Consider the following 23,245-nt stretch of genomic DNA (forward strand, 5'->3'; position numbering starts at 1 on the left):
ACTCCTTCCCCAAAAGGGAACACATTGAAACTCAACGCTGATTCTAAACCTGACCTGGAAATTGAAGTTTTTCAAGTGTTCTGGGTAACAATTTCACACTAAAAAGCTTGGAGAGAAGAGATGAACATCTGCACATACACATTTGCATCTGGAACAACAAGGCACCAATTAGATATCCAGAACTTCAGCAGCTGACACATTTCTGTCTTGCCAGAGTGGTTAGAATGCTGGGCTGGGATACAGAAGGTCCCAACCATACTTGGTTTATGGACAGCACTTGAGTGAGTGTGGAAAAGTCACTGTCTCTCAATGTAATCTACCTTACTGGGTTGTCGTATGAATTTAAGAAGTGAATTGGTGGGGGAGGGAGAAAACCAGGCATCCTGTCTTGAACATAATGCAGGACGTTAATTAAAAATTAATAACATTAAATAATTAAATAATTAAAACGTGTGTGTGTATGTGCGCGCACACACAGCCAAATGAGATGTCACTGTGAGAGCAAAAAAAGTTGATATGCTAGGCAGATTTTTTAATGAAACAATGATGCTGAGTTTCTTCTAGGATAAAACAGCTGTACTAAAGATAACTACTGATATAGCCCTTAGCCTACCCTTCCATTTTGGGGCTGCTGAGACTTCTTAGGCACTCTGATTACGGAAAAAAGAAACCAATGCATATAATAATTACCACATTATTCTTATCTTTGAAGGAGGTTGTCTTTTATATTTGCATTGGAAGGGCAGGGAAATGTTCAAATGAAAAATCCAGCTCAGTAGGTACCACACCCAAAGTGAAAAGCAGCAACAGAGCATCCTGGGCTCATCCCTTCGATAGCTCAGCTGGTAGAGCGGAGGACTGTAGTAGAGCTACCAAAGTCATCCTTAGGTCGCTGGTTCGATTCCGGCTCGAAGGACAAAGGTTTTTTTTTTCCCTTGCAGAATACAAAATTAAACAAGTAAAAAGATTGTTCATACTGATGCCCAGATTAACAGCATTTGAGATTAAAAAGAAATTTGATAAGTCTATTTCACCTTCTGGCACTCAGTATTGACACACAAGCTCTCTATAAGATCAGGTCATTGAAAATTGCAAGGGGCCAAAAGAGCAACATAAGGACATCATAAAAAAGGCAGGTGTGGTTTGAGGGGGGGGGGGAGGGAATTGGAGTTCACAAGACTTCTTTATATAAAGCTAGTATGTTCAACTCCTACCAGAGATAAAACACTCCTACCATATATTAGGGTTTACTATGGAAAAAAAATGTTGCCAAAAATTGACGTTGCTAATATCACTCATCACGGGATTGAATTACTGCAATGCATTCTACATAGGGCTAACCTTGAAGAGTATTTGGAAGCTTGCAAAATGTGGCTGGGAAAGTAATTATGTGTGCTTTTAAAGTGGTCACGCTCTAGAATAACACATGACTATATGCCCAGCCAGATCTCACAAGGAAAGCAACAGTGACAGCTTTTTGTTCAGACTTTTTTTGTGAATTAAATTGAAAAACAGGGGAAAATCCCATTGCTAATAAAAATGAAAGTAGGGTTAGGGTTAAGGATAGGGTTAGGCCCAGTGGTGGGTTCCTGCTGGATCGCACCGGATCGCGCGCTCCCGTTCGGCGATGAACCCGGAAGTACGTTCTTGCCCCGCCCCTGGCGACGGGACGACTCTTGCCTGCGCTCCACCAGCTCGGCTGGGACCGGAGACGTTTCTCTGCTCAGCAATGTCTTCAGTGGAGCGGTGGCAGCCTGGCAGGCTGAGCCTGCGTCCCTTTCAGGAGCTCCGCTCCGCTGAGGAAACGTCTCTGGTCCCAGCTGAGCTGGTGGAGCGCAGGCAAGCGTCGTCCCTTCGCCAGGGGCGAGGCAAGAACGTACTTCCGGGTTCATCGCCGAACGGGAGCACGCGATCCGGTGCGATCCGGCAGGAACCCACCACTGGTTAGGCCCATGGGTGAAATCCAGCAGGTTCTGGAGAACCGGTAGCGGAAATTTTGAGTAGTTCGGAGAACCGGCAAATGCCACCTCTGGCTGGTTCCCGAGTGGGGTGGAAATGGAGATTTTGCAGTACCCTTCCCCTGCCACACCCACCAAGCCACACCACGCCCACCAAGCCACGCCCACAGAACCGGTAGTAAAAAAAAATGAATTTAACCACTGGTTAGGCTTACGTATATATGGAGTCAGGGCCAAAAACTGATGTCAGATATAGATTCTTAGAGATTCTCTTTAAAAAGCAACGATAACACCTTTTAGTTTGGACTACTTTGGTGACCACAATAAAAACCTTGGGAAAATCCCATTGCCAATGAAATTACTGTTATGGTTAGGGTTAGATTTAGGTTTCCTTGCAGTCAGGGCCAAAAAATCGATGTCAGGGTTACATTTGTAGATGTTTGCTAAGAAAGCGAAACTGTGAACGTTTCGTTCGGACTTCTTTGTGAACCACAGTGAAACACATGGCAAAATCCACTGCCAATGAGAATGAAATTAGGGTTAGGGTTCTGGTTAGAGATTAGGCCAAAAACTGATGTCAGGGTTAGAGTCTTAGAGGTTTTATTAAAAAGGCAAAAGCGACAGCTTTTCATTCAGACAAAAACCTTGGGAAAATCCAACTACGAAAGAAAATAAAACTAGAGTTAGGGTTGGGGTTAAGGTTCTCCATGCAGAAGCAAAAACTGATGTCAAGGATAGATTGTTAGATGTTCTCTAAGGAAAGTGAAGGTGACACATTTTCATTTGGACTTCTTGAGGTACCGGAGGAAAATATATGCCCCAGGGTTAGGATTAGGACTAGAGATACAGTAGGTCTCCTTGGAGTCAGGGCCAAAAACTGAAGTCAGGTTCACATTCTTACTTTCTCTAAGGAAAGTAACCATAACAGTGTTTCATTCAGACTTATTGTGGACTACAGTAAAATACATGGGAAAATCTCATTGCTAATGAAAATGAAAGTAGGGTTAGAGTTAGGGTTAGGTCTCATTGGAATCATGGGAGAAAACTGATGTCAGGGATAGATTTTTACAGGTTGTCTAAGGAAAGCGACAGTGAAAGTTGACTGTAGAGCAGTCAGATGCCTGCGTGATTTCTTTGCCAGCACTTACCTAATCAACAAGTAAAGCTGATTTTATATTTAGTTTATCAGTTTGTGGAAGGAAGGAAGGAAGGAAGGAAGGAAGGAAGGAAGGAAGGAAGGAAGGAAGGGTATATGTGTAAAATAAATATAATAAATAGGTAAATAGAACTCCCAGGCCTTGGTGGTGCCTCCCTCCCACGTCATCTCCGAGAGAGACTCATACGCTTACCAATATTGCCATGAATCTGGTGGTCTCTGTCGTACCAGTTTCAAATCAGAATCGCAGCTTCTCTGCTTCACTTTCTGTTGCCAAGCAGTTCACCATTGCTTCTTTGCAATACCAGACATCTGGACTTTGGACAAAGACCACTTTGAAAGATCTGCTAAAGATGGATTTCTCACCATTTCTCCCAAAGTAACAATCTGCTCTTTTGTACAGCTTTATGGTTTTAGACAACCAGAAACATGATGTTGATCAAGCTGGATATTTAATGCAGCAACTCTAAAATAGTGCTTCCCAAATCTGGCTAAATTAACCAAAATTGGGTGCTTTTTTTTCTGTGGGCAATGAAACCCATTACCCACCACAACAGAGACATTTAAGGATTGTCACATTGGGTAAAATATACTGGAAAATCTTCAAAAGTATTCCTATTAGGACAAAAATCAAAGAAATTGTTCATGGTAATTTGTTGACTTACATAAAGATCATTCTATGATTTTGGTTTTATAATACAGGGAGTCCTTGAGTTAGGACCATTCATTCAGCAACCAAGGTTAGCATGGTGAAGGAAGGGACTTACAACTGGACTTTGAACTTTGATACGACTTTCGGATAAGCAGTTTGGGGAACGAAGGAGAACGTCTGAGAAGTTTTGCTCTAATGTCTAATGCAGAAAGCAGTCATATGCTTTATAATAGCAGTTCTGCAGGCAGCTCAGAAATCAAACAGGGTTGTGCCTGATTAATACCTGGAGAGGAGACCATCAGGAATTCCAGACACTGAAGTCAAAACACATCCTGGAAAAAGGTACAGTAATGTCATAGTCCTGTAAATAAAAGAGCATGAACATTCCTATGAAATTGCCAGGAGGCGAGACATTAAAGTTTTAAGTTACAAGTCTTTTGAGGCACTCAAACTACTATACAGATAGTCCTCGACTTAAAACAGCTCGTTTAGTTACCATCTGAAGCTACACCCCTGGAAAAAAGTGACTTATGACCATTTTTCACACATGATCCTTGCAGCATCCCATGATTGCATGATTTACATTCAGATCCTTGACAACTGGTTCATACTTATGACGGTTGCAGTGTCCTGGGGTCTTGTGATCACCTTTTGCTACCTTCTGACAAGCAAAGTCAATGGGGAAACCAAATTCACTTAACAGCCATGTTACTAATGTAACAACTGCAGTAATTCACTTCACACCTGTGGCAAGCCAAGTCATAAAATTGAGCAAAACGTACTTAACAACTGTCTCACCTAACAATAGAAATTTTGGCCTCAATTGTGGTCGTAAGTCGGGGACTTAAGAGAGAGAGAGAGACAGAGACAGACAGACAGACAGACAGACAGACAGACAGTTTCCTTTGCCATTGAACAGCTGCTGCATTGGGCAGAGATGTCCCCTACCTTTCAGAGTTTTTCTAGAAAATATTTATTGTGTAGAAATGTGTGTGTGTGTGTGTGAGAGAGAGAGAGACAGACAGACAGACAGAGACAAAGAGTGAGAGAGAGAGAGAGAGCTGTCTACCTATCATTTTACAGAACTTTATTTTCTTAGTGCTATTTTTTAAGAGAGTAAAATACTTTAAATCAATTTAAAAAAATTCCACTATAGAAAATATGGGCCCAGAGTTCAGATCTACCAAATCTGACTTGCAAAACTCCAAACTACCCCCAAGGGGGAGTGAAGAGACTGTCTAACATTACTGCAAAGCTAAATAGTTTTATATTTTCAGCTTTGTAGGGTTTTCCATGGAAACCCTGCATTCATGCAAAATCTATATGGACTAAAGAAGAATTCCCACTTAAGTTTACCTTTTTGAGGAAATACATTGACAAACTATACAAATATGGCTTGGATTCATGTACTATGCAAACCATCATGTGATTAGTTTGATTTTGGCAATCTGCAATCCTTTGGTCTATTTTTTTCATAGTCCTTAAAGCTTCCCAAGTCTGCTGTATCAAAATCGAAAAGTAAATGCAGGCAGAGCGATTTTCTAACTAAAGAAGGTTAAAGCAGATGGGCTAAATCTCCCTGAATCCCATCAACTGTTTACTAAGAAAGTAAATGAAAAAATATTGCTGCTAATAATGGCTTACCTTAGTTGACTGCAGATAAATCAGTAAGCTGATCCTACCTGATCCCATAAAATCTAAATGAGTGACTTGATTTCATACTTGAATGGGAGTTCTAGCTATAGGCTATGCTGGATAATGTGAGGAAAAAAATCCCAGAAAAATATGTTGGCAAACTGCTTCCATTATGTTCCCAGGAAAACTACATCCAAGTAGCCATTAAAAGACAAGTTTGATGTGGGAATTTTCACATTTTTTGGATATAATTGCACAGTATCCTTGTATTCATAACTAGCTGTGTTTTTATGGTACAAAATCATACTTTATAGCATCTTAGAAAGAATAAGCATTCAAACATGTCTATGCATACCCTCAAGAGACTTAAATCTGCATGTTAAAAGTATGCAAGTACTTGCAAATCTCTGTAATACTTTAAAAAATGCTGTTGGAAATTCCATGTCTTGAATTCTGCAAAGCTATTTATTTCTGTTTGAAATAAAGATGCATTTGCTTAATATAACTGTGACTCATAATCAATAAGTAGCAGCTGTGCTTTGGCTAAACTATAAACCGAATTGCTGGACAGGTTCCCAGAATTCCTTATGGTATACCAAGGACTGGATCCTTCATCTGCATCCCAATTATTTTCACTACATCCAGGGAATCTGTAAGACATACATGCCATCTCATGGTTAAATTACGTATCTGCAAACACATTCTTCCAAGCTTGACAATTTCATTTGTCATCCTCAAGGCAGGTCTAGGAAAACTCACCATGGCCAACTCACTGCATCACAACTTGCTGTGGGATAAGAGTTACACTAATATTGAAGAAATGGTGGAATAGACTCATTAAAGAAAGAATGCTAAATGTGAATGACAAAAATGAAAATTATTTTTTAATCATTTTAAATTGAGTTATGTAGAGATTCTCAGTCATCCAGGTATTATATTCCTTACTACCCGATAGACCGGCTTTGCCCGGGTATTTATTTATAGGGGGAAAATGTCCGGACCAAATGTAATTTCTAATGTTGGATTTTCCCCCTTATCAGAGGGAGCCCCCTTGTGGAGTTCTATGAAGCCATTACCATGGCAACTCCATTGCACTGTACAGTAGAAGCCATTTTATGGCAGTACAGTAGAAGCCATTTAAAGGCACAACAGGCTGCATCTTAACAGAACACACACCCCGAGGGGTGTTAGAGGTGTCTTACCCCCACAGTATTTTTCTCCAGAGAGTAAGTTCTCTGTGTACCAAGTTTGATTGAAATTGCTCGAGGTGTTCCAGAGTTGTGCTGGAACATACACACACACACACACACACACACACAGCCATTTATATATAGATTACCAGCTGTCTGCAAGGAGTATAAATCCTTCCATTCCCCACTATCCTGTCAAAGCTGAAGAAGCTTCTTGGATGAGAAGCAAAACGTCTTCAAAAGAAAAAACAAGAAAGTCCAGTTGCCTCCTGAAAAAAGCACCTTTGGGACATTGAAATTGAATTGTTGAATTGTCCCGTAGCGAGTTGTCCAGTGGCGAGTTGGCCGTGGTGAGTTATCCCACGGTGAGTTGGACCATAGCGGCTTGGTTACAGCAAGTTGGCCACATCAAGTTGTTCCTTTCTGTCCTCAAGCAACATGGAAATTAAAAATCCAGATTTTTAAAATCCAAGCATATCTTGGGAAACAAATAAAATAAGATAAAGCAGGGATTTTCCCTTCTCTGCTTATTTTTCCTATCATTCAGTTCACCGACAGTTTTACTGGAGAAAATTAAAGGGGAGTGAGCTTTCTGATTTGTGATCATAGTGGGGGAGTTTTCTGCTGCCAGCCAGCTGTCTGCAGTTTGGCAGTTCAAATCCCATCAAGTTCAAGGTGGACTCAGCCTTCCATTCTTCCCAGGTGGGTAAAATGAGGACCCAAATTGTTGGGGACAATATGCTGACTCTGTAAACCGCTTAGAGAGAGCTGTAAAGCACTGTAAAGTGGTATATAAATCTATTGTTATTTTTCCACTATGGCTGGAAAGCATCAAATGCTTCAGCCTTGTGTCTTAGAATCCTGGGAATTGCATCCCTGCTTATCTGAACAGCATCAGGTTGGAAAAAGTAACCGTAGTAGTTACAAATAGTCCTTGACTTACAACCATTTGTGATTGGTCCACACACTCATGACCATCACAGTATCCCCATGGTTATTTGATCACAATTTGAGCACTTGGTACAAGGCATGTATTTACAATGATAGCAGCGTTCTGAGATTATGTGATCACTATTTGCAATTTTCCCAGCCAGCTAGGAGGCAAAGTCAAGTGGGGGGGGGGGAGCTGGATTCACTTAATGACCTCAGGATTCACTTACGGTAATTGCAGCAATTTCCTTAATAACTGGCAAAAAAGGTCATAAAATTATCCATGGCTCACTTAATCGTCTTGTTTAGCAACAGAATTCTGGGAGCAATTGTGGCCATAAGTCAAGGACTATCTGTGGTGTTATCTGCTGTAGCAAATAGGAAAGTGTATTTACACTGGTTCAGTTGCTGGACTGGTCTCATTAATAGGAGACCAGAGACAATGGTGGAATGAAATCAATTTTATTTATTCCCTATATTTATAGCGAACCTTAATTGTATATAACTGAAAGCTGTGTTCTCTCGCCTTTCTTCCCCATAACAACGTTGTTAAGTAGCTAGGCCTAAGAGAGAGTAACTGGTTCAAAGTGGCCCAGGCAGCTTTAATCCCCAATTGAGCAATTTCATGATTTCCCAGTTTCTAAATCCAAAGGACAAAGACCACGGAATTTCAGAGAGCTGTTAGCAGAGACAAGCAGTATTTCAATAATATCTGTAAAGACACTGAAGAAACAGATATGGAAAACCAAGGAAAGTTATCCAAACGTGCTCTGAACTCAGGAGGTGAGCCACAAATTGGTGCGCTAAAAGATGTTAATGGACAGATAATAATAACCAGTCCAAAGGAGATCAAAGACAGAAGGGGTACATGAAAATACTGTATAGTACAAATGTCACTCTTCTTAGAAGGTATTCCTGATATATACTCCTTTTGTATGATCAATCTAATTTATGAACTTGAATGCTGCCCAGCTCTCTACACAATGTATCTTGAAATCTAGCCCTGTGTAAACTGGAGATGCTGCTGAAAGTGTGCAAAAATGTAGTTAATGACTTACAACTTGGCGTAATTTTACAATGCAAACCTAAACCATCAGGATGGTTTTAGTTAGTTAGTTAGTTAGTTTTTTGTCACTCATGTACATGATAAGAGAAATAAGAATAAACATGAAGAAGAACACAGAAAATGGCTTCCAATAAATGGGGACAGTAGGACAGGGACCTTAGGCACACTGGTGCGCTTATACACGCCCCTACTAATATAATATTATATAATACTAATATACTAATATAATACTAACATAATATAATATAAATAATATAAATAACAACAATAATAATAATTTCGAATACAAACGGATGCAGACTTTCAAATACAAACGGATCGTCATTTGGAGCACAACATGCCAGATATCACGGTTGTAGAGGGCCGAAGTGTACAGTTTATTGATATTGCCGTTCCAGGAGATGCCAGAAAAAGAACTAGAAAAAATCATGAAATATCGCGACCTGGCCATCAAAACTACCTGTGGATATGGATGAAGCATGTAACAGTGATACCCATTGTCATCGGGGCGCTTGGCACCATGTCCAAGAATTTTACAAATTGCAGCTTCTTGCAATAACACCAGCGGAACTGCAAAAAACTGCGCTACTCGGAACATCTTACTATATTTTAAGAAGGTACTTGGTTGATGCCTAGAACGCTGGCAGCAAACCGTATCAACCATTAGCACTAGCGACTGGTATTTGTAATGCATTTTTGAATGTTCAGTTGGCTGAGTGTTTAATGAATAAAGTAAATAAATAAACAACAACAAAACAACAATAACAGGCTAACCCAAAGATAACCAGGTTAACTTATGCTGTGCTTCAGCTAACCATGATTTAGCGTGAAAGCCAGAGGTTTGCCTTTGCTCTTCAAAACCTGGCCGCCTTTTTTGCGGGAAATCTTGGCGTAACCAGAGGGCTCACGTACCTTCCTCACCCCCACCCACCCCCCTCCGACAGAACCCACTTCGCCCGCCCGCTGAGAAGGAGGCTTCGTCTCCGGTCGCCGCCAGAGGGCTCTGGGTGGCGCCGGGGAAGAAGCCCGGCTTTCCGTCTCTCTCGTTCCGCGGCTCGGGGCGTCACGCGTTGAGCTTCCTGGGCGACTCCAAGGCAGCAGCGGAACGGGCCGGGAGGAGAACCGCCCCGCCGCGGATCCATCCCGCCTGCCGCCGGGAGACCTTCTTCGCAGCCGGCTTGACCCGGCCCAGGTGGGGGACCTGTCGCTGCTCTGTGCAGGCAGCGCTTCCGGTGTGGGAAAGGGTGAATCCCGGCTGCGGCGCTGCGCTGATCCCCTGTGCCTGGCTGGGCAAAGGCAGGGGGCGAAGGGGAGCAGCGCCCGCTAGTTAACATCTAAACAGCCCCCCGCAGCCTTGCGAAGTGCACGGGGGTGAAAGCTACCCTCCGCTAGCACAAATTACAGCAGTAGCTTCATCAGGCTGGCAGGAGAGGAGGAATGTACTGATGATGTAACCTAGTTTGGTAATGAAACGTCTGCAAGAAAACTGCCAAGCTCAGAGGAGGAAGAGTGTGGAAGCTTTGGAGTACTCCTTTATTCTGCCTGATGAAGTGTTCTGCAGAACTCAAAAGCTTGCAAATTGCTCCTGGGTATTGAGCTGATCCGTAAAGTTACTGTGCATTCATAAGCATGCCTGCACTTAAAATGGATATTAGAAAGATTAGAATGGGGTCAGAGGTAGCAGTGATGCTGGGCAGAGGCATAAAAAACAAGCCCTACTTCATTATTTATTAACCAATTTAGGTAAACTGCCCCTCAAACAAATTCTGGCTGGTTGTAGAGACAGAGCTAAAAACATTGGAATGTAGACAGCCTGGGGCAGAAACAGATTAGAGGTCACGTAGTGTTTATACAGCACACTGAACCAGAAACTACGCAATCCTGTTTTTACACTTGCTTGGTTCTGTAAATTTGGCCCAGTGGATAGTTTAGAGTTGAGGACAAAAAAAAAAGTCTATAAAAGTCTAGGATGCCAGAACTGCCATCCTTTGCTTTTTGGATCTGCAGTGGGATGGTATTGCGCTTATAGTTGAAGGTTTGACCTTTTTCTTTAAAAACTGGAAAATTCAGATTGTTTTAATTCTGATTTTCATATCTTGCTGCCGAGCATTTGATAAACTCAAATAGTTGACAAAAGTAAAGTTTTGTCTATTTTCCTGAGGCTCCTCAATTTGCCCGCTTTCTGTGTTGGTATTAAATTTCAGGTTTTGGAAGGACCTCGACTTACAACTCTTTGTTTAGCGACCATTTGAAATTACAGCAGCACTGAAAAAGTGACATGCAACCAGTCCTCGTACTTGCGATTGTTCCAACAATCACTTGATCAAAAGTTAGGCACTTGGCAGCTAGCATGCATTTATGACTGTTGCAGTGTTGTTTGTGTGTGTGTGTGTGTGTGTGTGTGTGTGTGTGTCGTGATCACCATTTGCAACTTCCCAGCTGGCTTCTGACAAGCAAAGTCCGTGGGGGAAGATGAATAAGTGCATGGTTCACTTAACAACAGAAGTGATTCGCTTAACAACGGTGGCAAAAGAGGTTGCAAAATTGGGCACGACTCACTTAACAATGGAAGTTGTTTAACTTAGCGATTTGAAATTGTGGTCCCAATTGTGGTCATAAGTCAAGGACTACCTGCAGCCTAAAAAGGTGAATTCTAGAGCGAATTTGATGCATGGAGGGACTGTTGTTCCAGATGCCTGTGGCCTTCAAGGTGGAACGGCCTCCTCGTATTGGAGATTTCTCGATCAGAGGGACATGCAAGAGAACTACGAGACTCTTATCTCTCTGGGTAAGGATCAATTTCTCTGGATTAATTTGGGAAGCTAAGGAACAGGTTTACTGGATCAAACCCAAAATTCGGGAAGTCCGACCTGCTGTCCTCGGTGTGATGGACATTGCTTCTGGAAAACTCACAAGCAAGAAATGATGATATTGTTATTTCTCCATCATTTGGGATTAGTAAGGTATATTGTACTAGAATATGAAGGTTTGATTTAAGTGTCATGGTTTATAGACCTCTATTCCATGTTCTTGTCTCATTTCCACAGAACAGCTTGTTCTCTGCACTTGGAGCAAAGCAGATCACCACTGAATCACAATTATAAAGTTACTTAGCCTTCACTAATTGAGGTCCTTCCCAGCATGCTGAACACCAAGTGGTTCTTATCCAGAGTGGTCGCAGAGTAATACTGCATCCAGTTTTGGTCACCACACTATAAAAAAGATGTGGAGACTCTAGAAAGAGTGCAGAGAAGATGATTAGGGGACTGGAGGCTAAAACATATGAAGAAAAGTTGCAGGAACTGGGTATGTCTAGTTTAATGAAAAGAAGGACTAGGGGAGACATGATAGCAGAGTTCCAATATCTCAGGGGTTGCCACAAAGAAGAGGAGTCAAACTATTCTCCAAGGCACCTGAGGGTAGAACAAGAAGCAATGGGTGGAAACTAATCAAGGAGAGAAACAACTTAGAACTGAGGAGAAATTTTCTGACAATGAAAACAATCAACCAGCTTGCCTTCAGAATTTGTGGATGCTTCATCACTGGAGGCTTTCAAGAAGAGACTGGACAGAGCAGACCAGTATAGGGCAGAGGTATCAAACTCAAAGCCCGGGGCCGGATCTGGTCAGCAGGGTGATTAAATGTGACCCTCAGGGCCCAGCCTGGAAATAGCAAAGGACTGGCTCGCAATGCCTCTGGCAGACAAAACGGGACCCAGGGTTAGTGTTAGGGTCAGCTTCCTCCATCACTTTGCCTGCAAAAACTGGGTGTGTGTGGGGGGGGCATGTGCAGCCCCCTTGTGCCCCATTTTCACTGGCAAAGTGTTGCAGGAGGCTGTCCAGGCCAAAAATGGTGCGGGTGTGTGTGTGTCTCACGCAGGCCCCCACATGCCAGGTTTTGGCCGGCAGGGTGCTACAGGAAGTGTCTGTCCCGTCTCTACCCCCTCCCTCCACCCTGCCCAGCCAGCCCGTGGAGAACTACAATGCTGATCTAGCTCTTGAAGAAATCCAGCTTGATACCCCTAGTATAGGGTCTCCTGCTTGAACAGGGGGTTGGACTAGATGACCTACAACGTCCCTTCCAACTGTTATTCTGTTAATTTAGCCAAAGCAAAGACCTAACTGCATCAGTAGCCCATGGCATCCACATGGTGCCAACCAATCTGCCCAATATCCTAATGGGGTCTTTCGTACTTTTTCTTGTTAGCAGAAGAGATGGCGCTCACCCTGCCCCGAATCACTGCACTAGCTGAGCCCCACCGGAGAGGATTGGCGTCAGGTAAGACTAGTGGATTTTATGCTCCTGCGCCCCAAACAAAAAATGATTTTCTGCGCCTCGGGTGCAATCAAGAACAACTGCTCTGTTTTCCACCTCTGCATAAAGCTTATGTGAATAGGCTTTTGTCTCTAATGTCTCTGGGTTGCAGGAAGCCCTCCTCGGGTCTTTTTTCGCTGTCAGAGGGTTGCAGGAGGCTGTCGCAGCTGAAAACGGAGCTTGGGAGCCTGTTTTTTCTGGCAGAGCGCTTGGGTCACAACAGGTGCCCCCCCCCCCCCTGACACAAGTGAGGTCGAGCTGGCCACGCCCTCCCCCCCAACACATTCCCAATGCAGCCCTCAATGAAATGGGGTTTGACACCCCTGTGTGGCTAACTTAACAATTGCAGTGATTCATTTAACAACTGTAGCAAGAAACGTCGTAAAACGGGGCAAAACTCATGGTAACAGTGTTTCACTTAGCAACAGAAATTTTGAGCTCAGTTGTGGTCGAGGACCACCTGTACTGAAGTTTTTCCTTGCCAACAGGATTTCCACTTTCTAAAACGGATCTGCTCTCCTGGATCGATCGAGAAGATTCATGGATTCCAGAACTTCAGGGATGTGAGGAAAGGACAACGCCATCTCAGATAAATCCAGGTGAGAGCTGTGGTTTGCTTATTTTGAAATATACAGGTAGTCCACAACTTAACAACTGGTTGCTTGGCAACCGTTGGAAGTTATGAACTACCTGAAAAAGAGCCCTTGTGGCTGGATCCAGAGTTCCAATTGTCATGCCCCATCCTCTGGTCACATGACTGTACTTGGGCATTCAGCAACATGGCTGCAGTTTACGGCTGTTTGGAGTCACATTTTACAACCATTTCCTTCCGCTTTTCAGCAAAGCCATAGCCAACAATGAATTCGCATTTATCACCACCACATTCATTTAATGACCACTACAAAAAAAAAAAGGTTGTAAAATTGTTTATGACATATAAGTATAATGGGCAGGCTCCATTATGGTTATAGGTTGAGGACTACCTGCATGGGATGGAATTTCACTCTGTAATGGGGGGAAAGTTTTGTTCGTCATCATCCATGCTAGATTCTGGCATGGAAGCCCTGAACAGGTTCCTTTAAGAATCTTTGGCCTGCCAGTAGCTGTACATAATTACATTTCTCTTTGTGTCTTCTCAGCAGCATGTTAGGAAAAAACAGCAACGTGAATAAACTATATCAATCGAATGACTTCAACAATAGAACGGGCTTTCGTCTACCGCAGGAGTGTCAAACTCAATTTCATCAGGGTTGTGTTTTACCTCAGGGGCCTGGGGTGAGCATGGCCAGGGTGGGCGTGGCCAGCTCAACGTCACTCATGTTGGGGTGCCTGTGGTGGCTCGAGCACTCTTGCCAGCGAAAACAGGCTCCCAAGTTCTGTTTTCAGCTGCTATGGCCTCCTGCAACCCTCTGCCAGCAAAAACTTCCATTTTTGCTGGCAGAGGCACCGTGGGCCGGTCCTTCGCTATTTCTAGGGCAGCCCCGTGGGCCATATCTTAAGCACCCTGTGGGCCGGATCCGGCCTTGAGTTTGACACCCCTGATCTACGGCATTAATTTTCACCACTTCTTAAAATACCAAAGCTATCCAATTAGACGGCACATTCCAAAAAAAACAAAAACAATAGAGGAACAGAATTCATCAAGATTAATTAAAATGTTTTCAAAGTTATGAGAAGCTTGTTTTTCAGAGCTTGTCTTCAGATAAGTGAAAGAAGTGCCATAGAAAAATACCAAATTTTCAGTCCACAAGTCTACAACATTACCCTGGACCGGTCAATTTTAGATTTTGCCAGCAATAACAGGGTGATTTTATCTCAGGTTTGCTCATAGATAGCAATAGCACATAGACTTATATACCGCTTTATAGTGCTTTACAGCCCTCTCTAAGCGGTTTACAAAGTCAAGCTATTTCCCCCAACAATCTGGGTCCTCATTTCACCCACTTCAGAAGGATGGAAGGCTGAGTATATATATAAAACTACCGGACTTAAAATCTCTAATCAAAAGTGTGTCTTGCAAACCAAGGCATTTGTTGCCAATATATTACCAGCTTGCCATAGGCCGGGTGGAGACACACATAGAAGGTAAGGTGGATATATAAAATACTTAATGCAAATACATGTTGAAATAACCTTATAACAACCTTCCACTTAATGGAATGGATGGTTCAAGTCACCCCTGCAATATTTATCTCTCCAGGGGAAGAACTGAGAGGAAGGCGTGAACCTGTTCCTCCGGAAGTAATTCCTAGCAGAACAAATCTGCAAAAGGGGAATGTCCTAGAGAGGAATCTAATGGAGGCTGAGAAACAACCATCAGGGACTGGGCCGAGGGGCCCCCTAACCGAAGAAAAGGAGCAGCAAGACATACCCCTCCCACAGACCATGGTTGCTTCCAAACCCCAGATGTCCCTTAGAAAACCACCAGTGCATAGCAAGAACCACCAATGTGCGGAGTGTGGCAAAAGCTTCAGCCAGAAGTCCAACCTTCTCCGGCACCAGAGACTGCACCTGGACAAAAGATCCCACAAGTGTGACCAGTGTGACAAAAGCTTCTCTGAGGCCGAGGCCCTGGCCATGCACCAGAAAGGCCACGCAAGCAACAAACCATACAAGTGTGAGGAATGCGGGAAAAGCTTCAGCTGGACCTCACACCTGGAACGGCACCAGCGGATCCACACCGGAGAGAAACCGTTCCAATGCAAGGAGTGCGGGAAGGCCTTCAGTGTTGGATCACACCTGGAGAGGCATCGGCGGATCCACACCGGGGAGAAGCCTTATCAGTGCAAAGAGTGTGGGAAGAGTTTCAGTGTGAGCTCCACCCTGGTCCAGCACCAGAGGACTCACGCCAACGACAAGCCCTACCAGTGTGAGGACTGTGGGAAGGGCTTCACGCTCGGGGCCAACTTGGTGGCTCACCAGAGGAAACATCTGGGCCAGAAGCCCTACGAGTGCCCCGATTGCGGGAAAAGTTTCAGCTTCACCTCTCACCTAGAGAGACACCAGCGGATCCACACGGGCGAGAGGCCCTACCAGTGCCCCGACTGTGGGAAACGTTTCAGCCGCAGCTCCCACCTTTACAGGCACCAAAGAATCCACACGGGAGAAAAGCCACATCAGTGCACAGATTGTGGCAAAAGCTACTACCTCAGTGCGGCCACCCTCCATCACCTCCAGACATCTCCAGCCCGGAGCAGGGACCCCACCAAATGCACTGAATGTAACCGCAAGCGGGTGGCCCCTCAGCCTCCCCCACCTCCTCCCTCCCCGCCAATGTCTACCGAGAAGCCCTTTAAATGCTCCGACTGTGGCAAAGGGTTTGGCCAGAGTTCGTCCCTGGTGAAACACCAGCGGATCCACACCGGAGAAAGGCCCTATCAGTGTCCCGAGTGTGGGAAGAACTTCAGCTGGTGCTCGGCCCTGATCAAACACAAGCGGACCCACACGGGAGAGAAGCCCTTCCGGTGTGGGGACTGTGGGAAAGCATTCAGCGTCAGCTCCCATTTGGAAAGGCACCAGCGCGTGCATGCCCCCGACCGACCCCACAAGTGTGCCGAGTGTGGGAAAACCTATGGGGAACTGGCCTCGCTGGTCAAGCACCAGAAATCCCACGTGCCCGGGAGCAAGCGTTATCGGTGCCCTGACTGCGGGAAAAGTTTCAGCTGGAGCTCCCACCTGGAAAGACACCAGCGGATCCACACGGGGGAGAAGCCCTACCAGTGTGGGGACTGTGGGAAGTGCTTCAGCGTCAGTTCCCACCTGGACCGCCACCGGAGAATCCACACAGGAGAGAAACCCTACCGCTGCGGTGAATGTGGGAAGAGCTTCAGCGTCAGCTCCACGCTCTTGCAGCACCAACGGACACACTCAAGCGGAAAGCCTCACAAGTGCAAGGAGTGCGGGAAGCGATTCGTGGCCGGGGCACAGCTGCTTATGCACCAGCGAGCCCACCGCGGCGAAAAACCCTACGACTGCACCGTCTGCGGGAAGAGCTTTGGCTTCGTCTCCCACCTGGAGCGGCACCTGAGGGTGCACACAGGCGAGAAGCCGTACCCGTGTGCGGAGTGTGGGAAATGTTTCAGCCGCAGCTCGCACCGCAACCGCCATCAGCACACTCATGTGGCAGAGGGGCTCCCCAAAGAACAACCTGAAGGCCAGAAGGGCTGCTCTGTTTTGACCGAGACTAAGCACTCCAAAGAACTGCTTCCTGTTGTTCTTGACCCTCCACTTTCTCTTGTGCCCTCCTGGTGGAGCGAGGGGGAGAGAAACAACATCCCCCCAGCTGTCTCCACCTGGCCCGAGGCCCCACTGCCTTTCCAGGGCTTCATCCCCAGTGCTGTCTCAGCTGGAGGGCTGCGGAGCTGGGGTGGGAAGGGATTCTTACCTCCAGATCCATGGAGGTTAGGGGAAAACAGCTGTAGATGGGCTTCCCCCTACCCTCAAGAGGGATGGCCACCCCCTCCCCCAACATCCTAGCTGCGCAAAGCAATTTTGTGGGGTGGATGGGTTAGGGGAAGCAATTATCTTCTCTCCTCACTCAACAAATTGGGCAGAATGCTGATTTTGTCCCATTGGAGCCAAGAAGAGCTAGTCTGCAATGGGCTGGAATGGAATATAATTGTCCTAAAAGAGAAGGAAGCCCATGTTTGTGTTCTTCTGAGGGAGGTTTACACGGGCCTGGAGCTTTTGATATGAGGCATACTCAGTGTTGCAATAATCCCTGGATCTTATGCATTCTGAAGTGGTAGAATACTGTTGTTAAGAGCCCTTGGTGGTCTCTGTACTTAGCCCTTTCATAACCCAGCCAGTGATAGTTGGATAATGGAAGGTCTGCAAACAAACATCACCTGTGATGTTACCTTTTTTTTTTCAACCTAGTTGGGTAATGAAAGGTCTGTAAGCAAAAACCCAAGTTTAGAGAACCCCCAAGAACTCCTCAGTTCAACCCAGAGCTACAGATATACTCTTCTATTGCCAGAATACTACTGGTTTTATTGATGATTTGAACTGGCTTATTACCACAAGTTGGTGGGGGAAAGTGTAAGGCCGCAGCCAGCTGAGCAAAAGCTATATGCTCCCTCTTTACCTAATGAATAGGATTAAGTGGAAGCATACCGGGCATAGGATGATGGTGTGCAGGAGGATCCATTTATTTACGGGTAGGATGTTCCAGCATCCAAAGGCATCCAAAGTTTACCTGGTGTTGCACCACAATCTGTAGAAGTTGCGGGAAACGTACTTGAAGCATTTAGACTGCCTAAAGTTGGAGAGCCTTGAGGGTCAGTATCTTCCTTCTGGTAGCATCTTACCGCAAAGCAAGGAAGGAAATCTGAAACCAGATTCCTCTTCTTCATGGCATCCTTTGTGCTGCGTGTAGATTGCCCCAATGTTGATCACTAGGTGGGAAGAGACTTCTGCTTGAGATCCCAGTGAGCCGCTGAGAATCGTCTCAAGCCAGCTATACAGACAAATCCCTATTAATCCTGGCTGATGACTATGCTGTCTGAGACCCATGGAGGTTTGGTCTAAGACAAAGGTGCCAAGCTTGGACAAGATAATTTACTGTAGATCAACAGGAGCCTGTGGTGATGTTTCAAATCCCATAGACTATTGCTGTCATCAAGAGTGACAGAAAATGGTGCAGTCGGCCTTGCAAAGTAGTCCAAGCAGGAAGCATGCCTGAATGAACTCCTCCTACTTTATTGTACAGTTACATTAGCGGAATCATACAAGTCTGAAAATATATTTCTCCCCTGCATTTACCTGTCAAGGAATTAGGAAAGGTCCCTTCTGAGATTTTTGCCACGGCCACATTCCTTTTCTAGGCTGAACTAGCTGGGGTTGGCACTACTCCAAGGAGATCCAGTCTGTAATTTGGGGATCCTTATGGACTGCTCAAAGAGCAGGTGGCAGCCATGGCTAAGAGGGTCATTGCACACTTTCAGATGGTGCACTATTGTGCCCACACTTAGACCAGGAGGCCCTGCTCACAGTAATTCAAATCCTTGTAATTTCTCATTTAGACTACTATAACGCACTCCACATGGGGCTGCGCCTGAAGATGGCTCAGAAACTTCAACTGGTGCAGAATGTGGCTGTATGCATAGTAAATGGTGCCAGATACATGGCACATATTTTTTGCTTGAGCTGCATTGATTGCTGGTGTTTCTGGTTCAAGGTGCTGGTGATTTAGCTTTAAAGGTCTACATGGCTTGGTACAGGGGTATCCGAGTATCACCTTTTCCCGAAAATGATGCTGCAGATCCTGACAGCCAAAGAGTGTCGGCTGATGGGGACTAGAAGATGGGCTTTTTCTGCGGTGGCCCCTGTTCTATGGAACCTCTTCCCTTCGGAGATTAAAATGCCCCCAACCCTGTTAGCCTTTCATAAATCCTAAACTCCCAGCAATGCTCCTAAGCCTGGGGTGCCAAATGTGTTAAGGGTCCTGGCTATGTTGCGAACTCGCCAAGAATCTCGGCTGCTATATATATTTATGTTGGATGTTTCTCGTTTTCTTTTTTGTTTGTTTGTTTGGTTTTAAAATGTTTTTAGTCTTTTGATTGCAAACCACCAAGAATCATTGACTGAGATGGGTGGCTATAGAAATGGAATGGATGGATGGGTGGATGAATTTTATTGAGAGGAGAGCAGTGGAATAAAACATAAAAACTGTTGCTTACAATTATCAATTTAAAAATGTTCCTCATTTCCAACACAGAATAATATTTTAGAGGACTGGTAAATCAATTTAAAAATAATGAATTTTGCATGGGATTGTAAAGAAATTTCAGCTGCTGTCCTATTGATGCTTATTTGGCAATAAAGTCTGTGGGACTCACTTGCATTTATTTCAGGGTAAATATGTTTTGTTTTAAACATAGAACACTCATTTGGAGAAAACTGGTAGCACCAGATAAAGTAGAAAGTTGGAATTTATTTTTGCACCCAAGTGATTTAAGTTCAAATCCCACTTCAGCAGCAGAATCACCAGATTATTGTGGTTTGTTAACTGTCTTTTAGCCTCGGTTCCCCATCTGTAAAATGGAAAATAGAGCTTCTTATCCTGAAAACTTACCATTTAAAAAACTGTATTTTCTTTTTCTTTTGCCTAGTCCAAAGTCTGACACTACATTCCCACAATCCTCTTAATCTTTTAAATTAAAACAAAATAAAATTGTATTCAAATAACAGGGATTCCCCAACAAATCATATTATAATGGTCTGATATACATCATGCTAAGGCAGGGAGTGAGTTCTTGTAACACCTTGAACTATCTATCCAATTCCATTTTAGTCTGATGTGTTGTGTGAACCTGCCAATCAATACTATCCACTTAAGTTGGAATAGCCTTTGGTTTATTCATCCATTCCTAATGGTCATCTTATTCCCCAGCTTCTAACATGATGCTGAAACAATAACGACAAACATCTGTGAACTACAGAATTCACTGCAAGGGATTTATTTGATAAATCTGGAACTTCAAAATTCACATCAGATAAAATAGATATACCTATATGCATGCCTGCAGCATCACAAAATAATTTCACCATCTGGAATTCAATTAAAAGACTTGTGTAAAAACTACTTAATTATACTAAATATTAACTATTGTTGAAGCCTGTGGACCACAATAAAGAATGAAACCACAATTGGAGTTAAAAGATGTCAGTGGTTTAATTTGTTTCCTTTAGCTGCTTTGGCTTGATTCAGTATTTTTACATCATGCCTTCTAGAGGTGTTGGATTTCTGATCCCAAAAATGTGAACTCGACTTTGGAATTATGAACATTGACTCCAACCTCCTTGAGAGTTCTCGGAAAGGCAGTATCCCTCAGGTTTTCCTCCCCCCCACCCCCAATTCTAGGAAAGCCCTAGGCCATAATAAATGCTTTGCTTTTTAAAACACCTCAACATTGTTTCTCTTCCCGACCCTGAGTAAGTCAGCGTATTATTTCCTAACGCTTCACGTCTCTATATAATCAACTAATAAACAAGAAGAAAGACAGGCGGGGGGGGGGGGGTGTTTGCTGGAAGCTGATTGGTTACAAGTCAAATCGGACCTGAATGGAATCCACAGGTAGCGCTAATAGAATGAAAGCATCTGAGTGGCGTATAAAGGTTCGACCCGTTGGCGACGCGGATTGCCGGTCGGATCTCTCTGCGTTAGGAAAATGGAAGGGCGGGGAGTGGCTTTGCTGCAGGAGGTGGTGCCGCCGAGGGCGGTGGAAAGTGCAATGGCTCTGAAAGGAGATTTGCGAGTAGAATTGGGTGAGGGAGATGTCCAAGAGCTTTTTAAAAAAAAATAGATAAAAGGGAGATCGTTATTTGCAGCGAAGAGAATGAAACCACGACTCTTAAAGCTTAACTCGTAGAAAATAGATTTAAAATAGGAGCAGGCGTGTTGAGAACTGGCTGTGGTTTATTCGTAGATAGGCAAGGATAATTTGGGGTGGCGTTCAGTGAGAGAGAGAGGAACTCTGTACATGAGCAAATTATCTGAGAGATAGTTTTATAATTTGGGGGGAGAGAGAGAGAGAGAGAGAGAGAAAGAGAGTAGGGTGTGAAGAGAAGTTATTTTGTAAAGGCTTATTCTCAACTTCCCTGTTTGTTTATTGGTCCTCCTCAACTGGCTTCCCTCCTGATTTGTATTTCTGTTCTGTATATTTCGCTTTAGCCCCTGGAATTTTGCTGGTTATTTTAATTTTATACCTCCAAAAGATAGGATGGGGGAAAGAAAACACAGGTAGCAAAGTGCTTGTGACTGTGTTCACACAACACTTTAAAGCAGAAATTAGCCGATTTCATTTTTGTGTCACGCAAACTCAAGCTGTAATATTAATAACTTCCATAAGCTGCATGAGCCTGGAAAGCAGGCTAATTTAGTTAACCAAGGTTAAGCATCTCCTGATATTTCCCTGGTGTACAGTAAAGCTGAATACATTCAGCCTGAGTTTATCCAATACAAAGGTGTATTCCAAGCCCATGGTAAGCTCAGAAACAGTTGCCCTTAGCTGTTGTCCTGAAAGGCCACGAATCAAATTGCCCATTAAGAAAATCTGCAGTTGAATTTTCAGGTGGCAAATGGGAGGGGGGGAGGAGAAGGCTCATGAAAAAAAGGAGTTTGTAATATTATACTAAAACTTGGTAAAAGGAAACTGGTTCCAGTAAAGTGAGGATAAATGTCTTCTTAAACTTTGTTAAAGGCAGTGACAATCAAGAAGTACTGAATGAGATAGACCAACAAAGCCAACTACATCTGCTGCCTTCCCTCTACTCGAGGGCATCGCAGATGAAAGCTACCCCTGATATGGAGCCAAGCAGTTGCAAGTGGCACCCAGATGCCATGCATGGTAAGTGACAAGATTCCCCTGAACAATAAGTTGGAGCTCTGAGTTTGTTGTGTACATCCTGGCTCTTTCTCCGTCTGTTGTTATCTAGTCTGATATCCTAAGCTCACCTGGGATAATGGTAGTCCAATGCATTGGAAGGAAGCATCAGATTTGGAAAGTGTGCTTTTCCTATAAAACAATCTGTGTAGATGAAGTGTACACTCTACACCAGGGGTGTCAAACTGGTAGTCCATGGGCCGATGTGTCACACATAGGCCACGCCCACCCCAGCTCTGAATGGAGGAAACCTCACATGACTACAATGTGATGTGGGGAATTTGACACCTGTGCTCTACACAAAGATTGCATGAGCATCTAATCTACACAATATATATAATCAATATATTAACAATTTTAATATATAATATGTAACTATATAATTGCAGTATAAGATTTACATGCCACTTCATACTGCTTTAACCACTCTTAAGTGTTTTACAACTGTAGCAAAAAAAAGATTATAAAATTGGGTGCAGCACACTTAACAGCTGCCTTGCTTAACAACAGAAATTCTGGGTCTGTTGTGCTTACCTGTACCATAATGTTTCATTGATGCTGTTCTAATATATAATGGATTTGTGTTGTAGGAAAGTTTTTTTAAAATTCATAATAATCTAAGGAAAAATGCTATGCCTCTAAAACCTCAAAAGATAAGTCTAAATGTTTTCATTATTCATGTTTTTTTAAAAAAATGAGTCCATATTTGCCTTTACCCAAAACAGGGATATATTAGACGAGAGGGTTTTTGAAAACCGCAGCATCATGGAATTGTATTGCAGGTTACATTGTGGGTTTTTTTGGCCTCAAGTTCATATTTTTTGTCAAAATAAGATTTTTATCACACTTCTTGAATTTTTGCCCAATCGTAGGCTGGTTTACATATCCTGGGCTGAGATGCGGCTTGTGAATCCAGCAAAAGTTATGAATTTGGTAAACTATGGCTCACTAAGCCAGG

General features: G+C 43.8%; 1 protein-coding gene across 4 annotated transcripts; it reads left to right on the forward strand.

Annotated features, from left to right (window-relative positions):
• The first annotated feature begins 9,540 nt into the window (after window positions 1-9,540).
• Window positions 9,541-22,243, forward strand: LOC309383254 (uncharacterized protein). 4 transcript variants are annotated; one of them, XM_081935576.1, is made up of 6 exons: window positions 9,541-9,779; window positions 11,280-11,375; window positions 12,794-12,865; window positions 13,390-13,500; window positions 15,102-20,978; window positions 22,105-22,243. In XM_081935576.1, exons 2-5 carry the CDS (start codon window positions 11,342-11,344, stop codon window positions 17,375-17,377), a joined length of 2,493 nt encoding a protein of 830 aa, XP_081791702.1. In that variant the 5' UTR covers window positions 9,541-9,779; window positions 11,280-11,341; the 3' UTR covers window positions 17,378-20,978; window positions 22,105-22,243. The 4 variants fall into 4 exon arrangements, with proteins under 4 accessions (XP_081791702.1, XP_081791703.1, XP_081791700.1 ...); XM_081935577.1 differs by having other exon boundaries at window positions 12,797-12,865; XM_081935574.1 differs by lacking the exon at window positions 9,541-9,779 and having other exon boundaries at window positions 10,891-11,375.
• Window positions 22,244-23,245: the final 1,002 nt, after the last annotated feature.

This window comes from Natrix helvetica (assembly GCF_964273705.1).
Source record: "Natrix helvetica genome assembly, chromosome: 1".
Lineage (NCBI taxonomy): Eukaryota > Metazoa > Chordata > Lepidosauria > Squamata > Natricidae > Natrix > Natrix helvetica.

Bases quoted from the DNA above. Each gene is read 5' to 3' on its own strand.
- LOC309383254 (XM_081935574.1), top strand. From the start codon at position 11,255: ATGCATGGAGGGACTGTTGTTCCAGATGCCTGTGGCCTTCAAGGTGGA. The intron at 11,376-12,793 runs GTAAGGATCAAT...TTTTCTTGTTAG, and splicing joins CGAGACTCTTATCTCTCTGG to CAGAAGAGATGGCGCTCACC. The intron at 12,866-13,389 runs GTAAGACTAGTG...CCTTGCCAACAG, and splicing joins CCGGAGAGGATTGGCGTCAG to GATTTCCACTTTCTAAAACG.